This window comes from Tenrec ecaudatus, chromosome 14 (genome assembly GCF_050624435.1).
Source record: "Tenrec ecaudatus isolate mTenEca1 chromosome 14, mTenEca1.hap1, whole genome shotgun sequence".
NCBI classification, from domain to species: domain Eukaryota; kingdom Metazoa; phylum Chordata; class Mammalia; order Afrosoricida; family Tenrecidae; genus Tenrec; species Tenrec ecaudatus.
Genome location: NC_134543.1, coordinates 58584902 through 58601398, shown reverse-complemented (window position 1 = coordinate 58601398; position 16497 = coordinate 58584902). Strand labels below are relative to the sequence as shown.

At 36.8% G+C, this 16497-nt stretch overlaps 1 protein-coding gene across 1 annotated transcript in view; it reads right to left on the bottom strand.

The window, feature by feature from the left end:
- MDGA2 (MAM domain containing glycosylphosphatidylinositol anchor 2) overlaps positions 1 to 16497 on the bottom strand; it is a 1044700-nt gene that overhangs the window by 359405 nt on the left and 668798 nt on the right. The window contains exon 5 of the mRNA XM_075531139.1: positions 2473 to 2605. Within this exon, the coding sequence (XP_075387254.1) occupies positions 2473 to 2605 (133 nt within the window). The remainder of the gene's footprint in view (positions 1 to 2472; positions 2606 to 16497) is intronic.

Below are 16497 nucleotides of genomic sequence, written 5' to 3'. Positions count from 1 at the left end.
GCTGTACTTTGAGAGGTACCTCAATGACCCCCTCTATTTTAAATGCACAAACTTTTCCAACACTGAGAACAACAAGATGAGGGAAGTGCTGAGGCAAACCAGGCTTCCTTAAGTAAAGTATCAACATATGACATACCTGATTATAGCATTTGAAGAGTCTATCAAGATACTAACTTATATCTTTAAACTCAATTTATTACCACAATGCAAGTGATAGTTTTGCAATGTGCCTCAATATAAAGTGTTTATGTCATAATTTATAGTGGAGACCAATGGATGATTTTGTTTGTGCGGTCTATATATACAAAGGCAAAACCAAAATACCCACTGACGGTAAATTGAATGACTCAATAGCAACCCCTTATATGGTTTCCCAGTCTGTAAATCTTTTTTTTTTTAAGACTCTAAATATTACAGGAGCAGATTTCCTCATCTTTTCCCCTCTGTGAGTCTGGTGGGTTTGAACTGCTGCCTTTGCAAATAGTAGCCCAGTGCTTAACCCCTGGAGAATGGGCTAAAACGCTGAAATATTAAATAATACATGTTTATTTACAGTACTTTGGGCCCTCCAGAGAATAGGTAGTTAAGTTTCTACATTCTGGCAAACGTTAAAAGTCATCTCAGAAACAAAGTAACCCAGCTGTTTTAAAAGACTTAGGGAATTGGAAGGACTATTACCTGTTTTGATAATCTTCCTCGTTAAATGCTGTTTTTGTATTTATTTCTAATAAAATAGCCTGGCTAAGGTTCAATATAATTTTATCCAGTTTTAATAAACAAATATGTGGTTAGATTTCTAGTTAAAATAAATCTGAAACACTGAGATAAATCTTATCCTCACAGGGGGACAGGGGGAATAATAAACCCTTGTATTTCTACAGCATAAAAATATTAAATATAATTTTTGTATTAAAATATTTTAGTGTGTGTTTATTTAGTTAGGTTATGACCAACCCAGTAGGTGAATTTTAATCTCTTTTGGTTAATTTTGTATTTAAGATGATAGAAAAAAGACATAATAAAGAAACATTAACCTGCTTAACTCCCATTACTAAAAATAAATGGAGATAATAAATATCAAAATGTTAAAAATTAATAAAGCAGTTACATGCAAAGTTGTAAAATAAGTAATAATATATCCACTATTTTGTTCTTTATTCCTTGAAATTCCACTGCAATGCCTTTAACCATTCCCATAGGATGTACTTCCCTTATATTTTACATTTTTCTGTATGAATAATTTGTATTTTAAATATATATTAAAGCAACTAATAAAAACAAAATTAGTTACAATGCTTCATAATATGTTTCCTGAAAAGTAAAGCAACATAATTACACCCAGTTGTTACACAATCTATTATTTTTATTCCTCAATATCCCATTCCTTAAAAAATTGGATAAGATTATTATTCTGTGAGTTTTAAGGCAACTAGGGTTATGTATACTTCTTTACTTCAACGCCATTTCTTTTAAGTCTTTTTCATGTTTAGTCATAAAGTTTACTTTTGTCCCCTCACGGGATTTTTGATGTTTCCCTACTGGCTGTTATATGGTGTATAATAGAGACATTTTGTAGTTTAAAGTAATTTATTTATTAGTAAATAGCCCTATGCTTATCACAGCTGACAGGTAATAGGAATGGGCTTCCTGAAATATCTGATGAATGAGCGATGACGCAGGGACACCAATGCTTAAACCCCAATGTTTTCAGGGTGAACCGACCATTAAAGGATGCTTTACTTTGCAATAGTTAATTAAAAGAAAAACATTACATTGACTTCCACTTAAGATCGGTTTCTCAAACGCAGTTAAAATTCTCATCTGTTAAGGTGATTCTATATATACAGCGATATTAAGGACAGTTTTTCCAATACATTTTTCCTCCTCTGTCTCCACTAGCCCCCCGTTTTGTTTTTCATTTAGCAATTTCTTCTGAATGTGTTTTCAGTTCTTGTGAGGTCTATATTTCTAAACACAAGATGGCTTCATTTAAGCTGCAGTCTCTTGCTAATGTTTTGACATTTTCTACAAAAATACTTTCCTAAAAACACCTACTTGAAATTACTAATTCGTTTTCTTTACTAGAAATAGAGTAAAAGACAGGCTCATTTGTTTGGCTCGGGCATCACAGTGAGTAACTCAGAGCGTGGAGATTTATATGGAGAGTCTCGAACACATCTCCGAAATCTGTGTCAATGGGACAAAGGTCAGCTAGTGACATTTGTAAGTACAATATATTAAGGACATACAATTACATATTCTACATATAGAAACATATGAAATGGGGTTTAATACACTTAATTTTTTCTGTACACATTTGCCAGCAGTTTTTCCAGTGGTTCTAATTTTTTTAGTAAAAAATTGTCTCCTTCCTACATAAACTATATAAATCATTTGATCTATGAGAAAATTAGAGAGATATTTTCAACACTAATTATGGTGAACAGACATATATCATTAGTAGACACATACCTGTTTTATTTGAGAGTCTGAATGACACCATCTTATCAGGAATATTACATACACTTCGCACGGAAGCAATGCAGCTATAATTAGCATAGTCCTGAGGTCGAAGGTTCTTTAGTTTTAAGATCTTTGTTTCACCCTGAAAATGTAGAAAAGATCATTTAAAAATATAAAAAATAACTAGGATCAATGTATGAATTGAGATATTATATTATTATCATTCATGGCATATTGTTTTTAATTTTTAAGAAAAAAATCTTAAATCCCCCCCAAAAGTACATTTTAAAGAAATGCTATAATGTGCTTAGAGATCAAATATTTCAGACAATATTTAACAGACTACAATGAAGATTCACAATGTTTTGTTTTCAGACTAGCTTTCTAGGGAAAAGAAGTTCTTTTTGATGGTATGCTAATTGCTATGCAATGATCAGAAAAGCATACTTAATAATGGAGTTTATGCAAGAAGCACTGCAGTCTACTTCAAGACATAATGTTATAAAAATGTTTTAAAGTTCTACAGAACCAACCTATTAATGAACAGGATTGGTAGAATATAGTTAATGAGATAAATCTAATGAGAGACAATTACATTTAAATACATAAAGAGTTTGTACATATAAAGAAATGATAGATGGCAGATCTAAAATTGAGTGACAGGAGCATTAATGACTTTTTTATGTTATTATTATGCTTGCTCTTTTATGCCCAGTCATTCAAGGTCGAGATCTCTCAGGTAAACATGCAAATTTGCAGTTAGAAGCACATTAGGGAAGGGAGTGGAACAGCTGCAAATGTTTTAAGCCAGACACCATGGAAACCATTAGATCCAAATTGTTGAGAGTAAAAACAAGAAAAAAATCAATGATAAAAGATGACAACAAGAAAAAAAAATCTTGCTCCTCAATTCAAAGCAGTTCCCTGGAATTTCTGTACCTTCTAAAGTCATTGATGTGTCTTCTGAAAGTGGCTAAATCGCTTCATGATGGCGATGGTAAAATCAAGGTCTTGATGTCTACTCTTTGGTATAGCAATTTAAAGAATTCCCTCTACCTCTCCACTTCCCAAATTTAGAAAAATGTGAAGCTTTTCTTTCTTTCTTTCTTTCTTTCTTTCTTTCTTTCTTTCTTTCTTTCTTTCTTTCTTTCTTTCTAACATTTTATTGGGGGCTCTTACAACTCTCGTTATAATCCATACATCAATTGTATCCAACATATTCATACATATAATCCATCATTCTTTTTTAGACATTTACGTTCCATTGAGCCCTTGGGATCAGCTCCCTACCCGCCCCTGCCCCCAACCCTTGTGGCCCTTTGATAGATTATAGATTGCTAATCATTTTCAAAACTCACAGGAACTGCCATCTCCTTCCCCCTCTGATTTCTGTTGTTCTTCCCCCTGGATGAGGATGTGTGATCATATGCCAATAATTGTAATTGGTAGGTCCCTCTCTTCCCAGCTCTCTCCCCCTTCCCCCTACCCTTTTAGTATCTCTATTCCCTTTCCTGTTGCTGGGTTCCATGTGTCATGAGTTTTATCTCTTGCCTATACCTATACACATGCTCCTGTACAGAGTGGGAAGCAGCACTGGGGTCATGATATTGGGGGATGAGGAGGCCTCAAGAGATCAGAGGTATGTTGCATGATCCACTGGTGCTCTACTGCACCTGATTGACTCATCCCCTCCCTGTGACCCCTCTGTGGGGGGACGTTCCATTGTCCTTAGAGAGCCTTTCTTAATGTTAATGCTTAAGAACAGCGTTGCTAATCTAAGGGTCGTGGTTTGAACTCAGAGGAACTCTATGGGAGAAAGACCTGCTGTTCTATTCCAGTACAGATGACAATCTGTAAACCTCTATGAAGCATCCCTACTCTGTCATATGGGGTGGGGTGGTCAGTAGTTAAAATTAACTTGAATCTTAGCAATAACTACATTAATGTAAATTTGCAATAGTTTCATACAGTATTCAGAAAAGCTAAGATACCTGTCACTGATATTAAGGCAATTTTGACTCACAGCAACACTATAAGACAAAATAGAAGTGCCATTGTGGGTTTCTACGAGTGTAAATCTTTACAGAAATAGAAAGTCTCATTTTTTTTCCTGCTGAACAACTAACGAGTTTGAACTGCTCACCTTGTGATTATCACGTCAGGGGAGATGCCACTACACCTCCAGTCTCTTTAAGCTATTCAACTACATAATATACAATCGCTGCCCAAACATAAGTATATTGCTTTTGCATTTATATTACCATGCACTTAACCAAAATAAATGTGTCAATGTTTCCCAAGTTCAATGTGCATGAGATTGGGGCTAAAATTCGTTTTGTTTGCTGTCAAATTTCAGTCTAAAATCAGTCACATCTTTAGCATTTTCCTTGATAGGATAAACAAACACCTTTGCTCTTTACGTCTTTGGCTTGTGGACAGGCATTTTATTTTATTTACACAAAAAAATGAAAATACTCCATCATAGACTTATACAATCGCTATGTGATTATAAAATTTAATATTTAAGACATATTTTCAATGCATTTAAAAATTCGCAAACATAGTAGGATACCTATATTCTTAATAAAGAATACCTAGCAAATCTTGGTAATTTAGAAATTAAAAAATGAAAAAAAATTAGAACCAATGAACAAATATGTATATTTTAAATGATCCCTCTTAGTGCATGCTTTCACTCATATTCCTTTGCTTCTCTTCCTCCATTTTAAAAGTTTTATTGCATGTAATTCACATATCATACAATTGCATAGTTCAATCACATCAAGAAGAGCTGTGCAAACCTTAATCAAACTTCATTTTTGTTCTTATTGCTATTAGCTCCTCATTTCCCTTCATCTTCCCTTACCATACTGTCAAGAATACATTAATCCAGTTACTAGTTACTATCTCTACAGATTAAGTTATCCTGGACTTCATAAACAGAAAAAAAATTATAAAAACCTAACAACAATACCAAAGTAAAAACCTCAATTGAAAAGAAAGCAGAAAATATTAAAAACTAGAACAAATTTAAATGGATCATAATGGGGATCAAATAATAGGGTGTTAAAATTTAACCTTATCATTTAATTAGTGTCAAACCTTAAGATTCAGTTTCATCCACAACCCAACTTTATATAATTTCTTGGTGTGATCTTATTCCTGCTAATGAAATTGTACTAAAGTTCTATTTGCTAGCCCCTATCTCTATGACTTTAACCTCAAAATTTTCCCCTTAAGTATCAGATGCCTATACTAGATTTTCACTTTCATTTTGATGCCTCACAGATACTCAATACTTAGCATGTCCCAGATCAAAATTCAAATTTATGCCTCTAAACCTACAGTTCCTTCTTTAATAACAGGAATCTTCAACTTCCCGTATAACTCCTCATTCATCAAAACGCAATCAATTTGATCTTTTGCTGCTGTTAGTGTTGGTGGTTATCATTGCGGTGGTTCTGATTCGTGGGGAACCTAAATAAATCAGAACAAAACATCACTTGGTCCTGAGCTATCATAATAATTCTTGTACTTGAGCCCATTGTTGCAGCCACTGTGTCATTTCATCTCCTGGAGGCGCCTCCTCTGTTTCACTGCCTCTCTACTTGACCAAGTGTGATATCTTTCTGCAGAGTGCTTTCTCCTGACAACGCGTCCAAAGTCAGGGCGATGATGCCTGCCTTCTAAGAGGCATTATGGCCATGCTTCTTCCAAGACAAATGTCTGTGCTCTTCGCCATCAAGGACACGTTCAATACCTTGCCACCACCATAACTCAAATGCATTGATTCTCTGTGTTCTACCTCATTCAATGTCCACATTTCACAAGCATACGAGGCAACGGAAAGATCACCACGTAGTTGAAGTCCATGTTGGTCCTCAAAGTGACACCTGTCCTGTTCACCTTCAGTCTGAGGGATCCCGTGCAGCAGATTGCAAGCAGCGCCTCAAGGAAACCCCGTGCAGTCGTTTGATCTCTGGACCGCTGCTTCTTCTCAATGTTATCCAGAGTTGGTTATGATCCACCTCCTCGAAGTCTTTGCATAATCAATCAAACATATGTAAACATCTTGGTCCTTTTTATAGATTTTCATTTTATTGACATTTAAGCATATTCAGCCACTGTCAATTTTTTAAGCAATGATTTCAACCCTGCATCCTGCTGAAAAAATTCTGATTAGGCTTAGTAGGTTTAATGATATAAACAAATAAATCAATACATAATATAAGCAGAAGTTCTTTATGGTATATCATTTGAACATGTCATCTTGCATAAATAATACAAATTTCTATTATCGTTACAAATAAAGAGAAAATTATTAAGACAGCTGTCAACCCTATGATCTATATTTTTCTTGACACTCTACTCCTACATATTATTCACAAGGCTGCTTCCTCATTTCTCTATTCCTAATCAATACAATCTCATTCTTTGGTTCACAACATTTCTTGATTTTATAAGACTTTCCTTACTTTCTAAAGTAAGAGGAATCCTAATTCTGTGAAATCTGTTTGTGTGTCTTCAAACAGTTTAATAATTATCCTTATTTTGATACTGATTTAATTTTGCAAGACTTTTCTCCTTACCAACAACCATTGAAAGGGTAGAATTTTTATCCACACTGCTGTCAATATTATATTTCAAAGATTAATCATAGAACCTACCACCAAGGAAGCTTGCTTTACGAATATTTTTTTCATTAAAGGTAGTATAAAGACTTTTCTTTCCCTATCCAGGGCTTTTCTTGATTCACATTTATTTCTTCAGAAATTATTACCTGTTAGGCACTTACTATGAACTCAATAGATGTTAAATAAATGAAATATAATCAGAGAGCTTATGCACTTAGAGAAAATTGGGCAACTATAATTCGGATACTCAATAGATAATTGATGTACATAATATAAAAGATCTATTTCTCTCATAATAATTTATCCAGATGCTACTTTTGTGTTGAGTAAATTTGCACTGAAGACACATATTAGAATGAGGCAATAATTGAATCTTAGCATAAGAAGTAAAATATAAATGAAAATGTACAGAAATCTAGATGCACATTATATATATATATATGTCACTAAGTCACTAAGCAGCTTCTGTTTTATTAAAGTTGGTATGGAATAGACTCCAACTGATGTCAACCTCACTCACAGAGTATAAACGTGTACACAGGGTCTCCAACTTCTGCTTTTTCTAAAGTAGGTCATCAGGCATGTCATTGAAGATGCCCGTATGTGGGCGTGGATTTTTAACTTTTCAGTTAGCAGTGCAGCCAGTCAACTGTTTGCGTACTTATTGGTGTTGTTATGTTCCAACTCAAGGCTACAACAGAATGACACTGTTGTCCAGTCCTGTGCCATTCTCAAAATTGTTATGGTTAAGCCCATTGTTGCAGCCACATTTGGATTCTTTTTGTTTGTTTGTTTGCCTTGTGCACATTTAAAAAAATCATTTTATTGGGGGCTCGTACAACTCATCACAATCCATACATAGATCCACTGTGTCAAGCACATTTGTACATTTGTTGCCATCATCAATCTCAAAAACTCTACTTGAGCTCTTGGTATCAGTTCATTTTCCCCTCCCTCATGAACCATTGATAATTTAAAAATTATTATTATTTTTGTCTTAGGTCTGTCCGAGGTCTCCCTTCACTCACTTTTCTGTTGTCAACCCCCCAAGGAGGAGGTTATATGTAGATCCTTGTAATTGGTTCCCCCTTTCCACCCCATCTTCCCTCCACCTTCCCGGTGTTGCCACTCTCACCACTGGTCCTGAAGGGATTGTCTGTCCTGGATTCCCTTTGTTTCCAGTTCCTATCTGTACCAGTGAACATCCTCTGGTCTAGCCAGATTTGTAAGGTGGACTTGGGATCATGAGGGAGGGGGGAGAAAGCATTTAGGAACTAGAGGAAAGTTGTATGTTTCATTATTGCTACACTGCACCCTGATTGGCTTATCTCCTTCCTGCAGCTGTTCTGTAAGGGATGTCCAGTTGCCTACAGATGGGTCTTGGGACTCCAATCTGCACTCCCCCTCATTCACAATGATTTGATTTTTTGTTCTTTGATGCCTGGTACCTGATCCCTTCAACACCTCATGATCACACAGGCTGGTGTGCTTCTTCCATGTGGGCTTTGTTGCTTCTGAGTTATATGGCCATGGCCGATTGCTTAACTTCCAGCCTTCATGATCCCAGATGCTATATCTTTTGATAACCCAGCACTTTCAGCTTTCTTCACCACATTTGCTTATGCACCCATTGCTGATTTTTATAATTGAGGGTATTCCTCTTTCTGATTACTCTCTATTTTACCAAACATGATGTCCTTTCCCAGGCACTGATCTCTCTTGACAATATGTCCAAAATATGTGAGATAATGTCTTGCCATCCTTGATTTTAAGGAGCACTCTGGCTGTATTTCTTTTGCGACAGACTTGTTTATTCTGGAAGTCCACGGTACCATCTATATTGTTCATCAACAGTATACTTCAAGTGCATCAATCCCTCTGCAGTTTTCCTTATTCATTGTCAACTTTCATGTGCATTTGCTCCAAGCTCGCTGCTGTTGAGTTAATTTCAACCCCTAACGTACATGTAAGACAGGGTAGAATTGCTCCTAGGGGCTTCTAGGACTCTAACTTTGTACGGGTGTAGAAAGCATCCTCTTTTCCTGCTGAGCTGAGCAGCTGGTAATGTCCAATTGCTGGTAGTTTCTAACCATTGACCTGTGGTTAACAGCCTAATGCCACCAGGGGCCCCCTAACCACATAAAATGATTGAAAATGCAAAGGCTTGGTTGGGCACACCTTACCCTTCAAAGTGATGCCTTTGCTCTTTAACAAAAAGAGGTTCTGCTGATTCCAATGCAATATCTAGTTTAATTTCTTGACTATTCTTTCCATTTATATTAATTGTGGGTCCATGTAAAATTTACAATTACTTATAACCATAAAGACATGTATGTTCATCTATGTGTATGTATATATATATTCTATGTAGAATATATATATTCAAGAAAGAAAATCTCTGATATTTTTCAAAGTTTATCACATATAGCCAGCAAGCTAAAGAAAATCATACAATGATAATCATATTTAAATATATACAAAATATGAACAATTCCATTTAACTAAATATGTAATGGTAAAATATTGTTATTCACATAGTATTAATTATATTGTCAGTACTTGTGTTTCTGTTTTCACTTAAAAATTCCTTTTAATCCATATTTTCAAAAACCCATGAAACCATACCTAAACTCTTCATTAATGATGCTCATTTGCAAAATAACGATGTATAAATTACCAAGGGCACATGAAGGAGGGGGGAGCGGGGAGGGAGGGGAAAAAAAAAAGAGGACCTGATGCAGAGGGCTTAAGTGGAGAGCAAATGCTTTGAGAATGATTGGGGCAGGGAATGTGTGGATGTGCTTTATACAATTGATGTATGTATATGTATGGATTGTGATAAGAATTGTATGAGCCCCTAATAAATTATAAAAAATAATAATAAAAAAGAAAAAGAAAAAAAATGATGCTCATTTGTTACAATTCAATAGGTCTTTCTTTTCTATGCTTTCGTTCTTTTGTTTAATATTTTAAATTACTTTTGGAACTTGACAGTCCCTCATGTGTTGATAATTAATTATAAGTTGAACGATTACTCATTTCATTTTGAAAGCTCACTTTTTATCTTCTGAATATATGTATATGCATTCTAAAAGAATGTGTTATTAATGAAAATTAACCCATTATCACAGTTTTAGTTTCACTTAGTATCTATAGCAAACTTCAAAACAAAATAATAATGTTAGTGATTACATCTTTGCACTTGAATCTGTTTTTCTTTAAATCTCATAATTTACCCTGCTTTTCTCATTTTCTTTGTCTACAATTTTGGGGGTTCATTTATTGATTCCTATATTCTCTCTTGGGAGAAAGATGAGGCTTTCTACTCCCCAAAAGAGTTAGAGTCTCAGAAACCCATAGGGGCAGTTCTAGTCTGACCGATAGGGGTGCTATGACTCAACAGCAGTGAGTCATTTTCCCTTCATCACACATTTAGAGGACCACACACCCACACACCCACAGATCAGTGTGACCACCAGACAAGTTAACAAGTTCAATCGATCATATGCACTTTATCCCTGACTCCTTTTTTACTTTCCTGTGCCTGACATCCCACATCTGTATCATCATCTCTGTTTCTGTCTCTTCTTATGTTTTTTGAAATTAACTGCCAGGGAGTGACCAAGGGCAAGGTAACTGAGTGGAATTACTGAAACCAGAATGAAGGCTGAACATGGTGGTGGGACAGGAGGATAGTGTAAGGAAATAGAGGAAAGGAGTAGGAGGCAAAGGGCATACATAGAAGCCTAAATACAGACATATACATATGTAAATATATTTGTGATTAAGGGGGAAATAGACCTATGTGCATATATTTATAAGTTTAGTAGTGGGGTAGCAGGTGGACATTGGGCCTCCTCGTGCACATTCCCTTAATACAAGAGCACCTTGCTGAACTAAACAATCATTTCATGATACCCACCTTCCTGACCTGATCGCTGAAGACAGACGTGTGCATAAGCAAACGTGGTGCAGAAAGCTGATGGTTCCTAGCTATCAAAAGATATAGTGTCTGGGGCCTTAAAGGCTTGAAGGCAAACAAGCAGCCATCTAGCTCAGAAGCAACAAAGCCCACAGAGAAGAAGCACACACGCCTAAGAGAACACGAAGTGTTGAAGGAATCAGGTAGTAGACACCAAGGGACAAAAACCATCATTGTGTGATCACCTTCCCCACATAAATGCCGAAGACGAATGTGTGCATAAGCAAGTGTGGTGAAGAAGGCTGATGGTGCCTAGCTATCAAAAGATATAGCATCTGGGGTCTTACAGGCTTGAAAGTAAACAAGCAGCCATCTAGCCAGAAGCAACAAAGCCCACATGGAAGCAGCACGCCGACATGTGTGATCATGATGGGCCGAGGGGACCAGGTTTCAAGCACCAAAGGTGGGGAGAAAAAAATCATATCGTGAATGAGGGGAATGTGTAATGGGGACCCAATGCCCATCTGTAGACAACTGGACATCTCTTTCAGAGGGGTAGTGGAGAGGAGATAAGTCACTCAGGGTTCAATGTAGCAATAATGAAACTCACAACCTGCCTCTAGTTCTTAAACACTTCCTCCCCCCAACTATCATGGTCCCAATTCTACCTTTCAAACCTGGTTAGACCAGAGGATGCACAGCGGTACAGATGGGAACTGGAAACACATGGAATCCAGGTCAGATAAACCCTTCAGGACCAGTGGTGAGAGTGGCGATACTGGGAGGGAATGGGGGTGGGGAATGGGCAACAGAAAAGTGGGTGAAGGGAGATGCCAGGCAGTGTAAGATAAGAGAAAATAATAATTTATAAATTATTAAGGGTTCATGAAGGAGAGAGGAGTGGGGAGAGAGGGGGAGGGGGAAAAGGAAAATGTGGAGCTGATTCCAGAATGAGGGCAACGAATGTATATGTGTAGTTTACACAATTGATGTATGTATGGACTGTGATAAGTTATATGAGCCCCAATAAAATGTTTTTTTAATTATCCTTAAATAAAAAAAGAAAGAAATTACCAGGTGGGCATTTTCATTTGCGTCCTATCAAGTGGAATGAGTCCATCATCCTTTCCTATTTATTGGCTTCATAACCTCACGTGACATTCCTCTTCAGAGATTATGTCAGTCACAATCATTCTCCTTATGGATCAGATTGAGAAATCATAAAATCATTAAGATCTCTTTTTTTCACTCTACACTCAATGACATCAAATACGTTTGAGTTATCTTTCAAAATATCTTAGTAAAGCTTTATTTTACTTTACAATTCACTAGGGTTTATATTTACTTTTTATTCTCCTCGATTAACTATTTAATTAATACGATTTAGGTACTTATTTTAACTAAGGTAATTTGCTGACAATTACAGGGAGCTGGAGTTCTCCTTCATCCTAATTGTTTTGTATACTTTAACCTACCTCATGTCATTTCTATGCTGCTAGGTGTCATCAAATCATTTCTGACTCATAGTGACCCCATGTACAATCAGAACACTCCCTGGTCCTGTGTCATCCTCACAATTGTTCTTAGGTTTCAGGCCATTGAGGTGGCCACTACTGCTCTCTCCTGACAACTTGATCAAAATATGTGAGACATGTCTCACCATCGTTACCTCTAAGGAGCATTCTGGCTGGACTTCTCTCATAAGAGATGAGTTTGTAGGTTGTTGCTTTTTTGGCAGTCCACGGTATTTTCAATATTCTTCACTAGCACCATAATCCCATGCATTTATTCTTCTTCATTCTTCCTTATTCAATATTTGGCTCTGGAACATACCTTGGCTTCGTCCTCACAGTAACCCCTTCCTTTTCAACACTTTAAGGAAATCTTGTGCAGCAGATTTACCCAATGCAATGAATGCGCCATTTGATCTCAACTGGTGCTTCCATGAACATTAATTATACATCGAAACAAGACCTAATCCTTGAAAACTTTAATCTTATCTCAATTATTATGATGTTACCTACTGGCTCAGTGAGGATTTGGGGGGCTTCTTTACATTGAGCTGCAAGCCATATTGAAGGCTTCAAACCTTGATCTTGATCAGCAAGTGCTTCAAATTCCCCTCACTTTCAGCAAGCAATTTTCTGGCATAGACAGGGAGTCTTCCAGTGTTTTTTTGGGGGGAGAGGCTTTTCAAACAGTTTTATTGGCATATAATTCACATATCATACAATTAAATAGTTCACTAACACTAAGAAGAATTGAGCAATGATCACCACAATCAGTTTTAGATATTTTCTTCATTTTTCCCCCTTTCCAACCATTACATTAGGACCTAATCCAGACGTCTTCCAGTGTTTTATGAGCTTGTTTAAACACTTCATCTGGTACTCCATCAATTCCAGAATCCTTGTTTGGGGGCAATGCTTTCAGTGAAGCTTGAACGCATTCCTTCAGTACCATTAGTTTTTGCACGTACACCACCTTCTGAACGGTTGAATGTCTACCAGTTCCTTTTGGTACAGTGACTCTGTATTCTTGTCACTTTCTTTTGATGTTTCCTGCATCATTCCATATTTTGTCCAGAGAATCTTTCAATATTGGAAGTAGAGACTTGATTTTTCCCCTTAAGTTCTTTCAGTGTAAGAGCATGTTCTTTACTTTCATTTTTGTTTTTCTAACTCTAGTGTCCACCAATTGTTTGTTAGTTTGTCATACTTGGTGGCTTGTGTGTTGCTTTGATGCTTTGGAGTCATGAGACTAGTATTTCAAATGCCATCAGGGTCACCCGAGTGAACACGTTTCAGTAAAGCTTCCAGCCTACGAACAGATAATAAGGAAGGACTTGGCTCCCCACTTTGAAGGAAAGAGATGCTGGAAATATTATGTAGATCTTCGAAACATTGTCACTCCTGATTCTGAAGGCCATTGTTGGAGATAATGCAAGAGTATGAAAGCCTCAGGTCTAAGCCCACTTGAACTGTGCTTGAGGAAGAGCGGAGTAGAGTGGACCACGTGTCTAAGCCACTGTGATTGAGGAAGAGCGGAGTAGAGTGGACCACGGGTCTGAGCGCACTGTGATTGAGGAAGGGCGGAGTAGAGTGGACCACGGTGATGGGAGTCAGGTGGAGCCTGCTGGAGTGGAGCCTACAGGATCTTCATTCGCTAATGGGGCATGATGTAAGGTAAGAAGAAACAGCTCCCAAACTCTACTAATTATCTGACATTGGAATGTACAAAGTATGAACTTAGGGAAATCGGAAGTGGTCAAAAATGAAACACAACACATAACAATTGATATTTTCAGCTCATATTCAGCAGAAATGACTGGTATTTAGAAATTCTGAATCAGAAAATCATGATTTATTATGCAGGGAATAACACAATCAAGAGGAATGGAATGAAATTCATTGTCAAAAAAAGACATTGCAAAATCCATCATGAAGGACAATGCTACCTGTGATAGGATTGTATCTATCTTCCTTCAAGTAAATCCAATCAAAACAATTATTATTCAAATTTATGTACCAACCACCAAAGTTAACAATGAAAAAATCAAATAATTCTACCAATGACTTCTGTTGGAAATTGGCCAAACATGCGATGCTGCTGCTCTGATAATTATTAGAGATTGGAATGCAAATGCTGGAAACAAAACTGCTTATACATAAGTTCAGGTTGAAGCTGAAGAAAAGTAAAATGTATACTAGAGCTAAGATATGACCTCGAGTCTATCCCACCTGAATTTTGAGCACATCACAAGAACAGGTGTGATGCACTGAACACTGATAACAGAACACCCCATGAGTTGTGGGAGGATATCAGGACCATCAATCTTGAAGAAAAGAACAAGTCATTAAAAATGGGAAAGACAGAAAAGATCAATGTGGATGGCCAAAGAGACTCTGAAACTTGCTCCTAATCTTAGGGTAACTAAAACAAAAGGAAGAAAGGCTAAAGTCAAAGCTGATAGAAAATTTCAAGGGGCAGCTTCGGAAGGCAAAGCCAAATATGAAAGTGAAATGTGTAATGATCTATAGTCAGAAGACCAAAAGGTGATAACAAACTCAGCATAATGGAAACTGAAATAACTCAAGAAAAAAAATTCAACCTTTGAGTTGCAATTTTGAAAAATTCTATGGGCAAAATATTGAATGATGCAGGGAGCAGCAAGAGAAGTTTGAAAGAATACTCACAATAATTATACCAAAAAGAACTGGTAGACATTCTGCCCTTTCTGGGTGTAGCATATGATCAAGACGCAATGGTGCTAATGAAAGACGTTCAGGCGACACTTAAGGTATTGGCTAAGAACAAGACTCCAATTGATTTGTTTAAGTAAGTTGATGTAACACTGGAGCCACTCACTGATATATGCCAGGAGATTTAGAAGACAGCTACTTGGCTAATTGAAGAGTATAGATCCATATTGAGCCCATTGCAAAGAAAGGTGACCAAACACAATATTCAAACAATAGAACACTATCACTGATATCACATGGAAATAAAATTTAGCTGAAGAGCACCCTAAAATGATTGCAGCAGTACAGTGATAGGAAACAGGGCAGAAGTTCAGGACAAATTCAGAAGTGAACATGGAACATAGGATACCATGGCTAACATCAGACAGATCTTGGCTGAAAGCAGAGAATACCAGAAAGATGTTTACTTCTGTTTTATTGACGATGCCAATGCAAGCTCTTTGAAATTTTCTCTTCAGCTCTTTGTATGCTTTCTTCCATTTGCCTTAGCTACTCTAAGATTAAGAGCTGATTTCAGAATTTCTTCTGATATCAGGCTGATCTTTAATTTCTTTCCTTTTGAGGGGAACTAATACAGATATCATATTATTCCAAAGTTTAATCACATCAAGCATATTTCACAATTGCTACCACAATTAGTTTCAAAACATTCTCTTCCTTCTTGAACTGCTTGATATCAGCTGTCTTTACCCTCCCCTTTTCCCATGGTACTGCCCAGGAACTGTATTCTGCTTGTTGTCTCTAGAGGTTCATCAATCCTGAGTTTCATGTATAGAAAAACATATAACGAAAATTCAAGAGGGCTACCCCAATGACAAAATACATCAGAGCTAAACCCCAATATGAAACACCACTTGCCAGACACACACGCGCACACACACACACACACACACACACACACAATGTTGAAACCAGATCAGTTCCAATGTATATGGGGCAATCAACTGACAAGGTTTTAACTGTTCAAGTCAGGTTTATCATTTTGATCTCTTACAGTCATATCTGATTGATACTCTGGTTTGCAACCCACTTATGCCCATCCCTCCATTATGTCTAGAGGGACATCCCTGGAGCCTTGCTTTCTATATGGATCTCAAAAAAGAATCTTGGGTTTCATGTCCATCTCTAACCTTCTGCAAACTGGAAATTCACAAGTTAGGCTTTGACACTATTCCTACTTTAAGTTTTGGATGATAAGATTTAAAGTTCTTTTGTC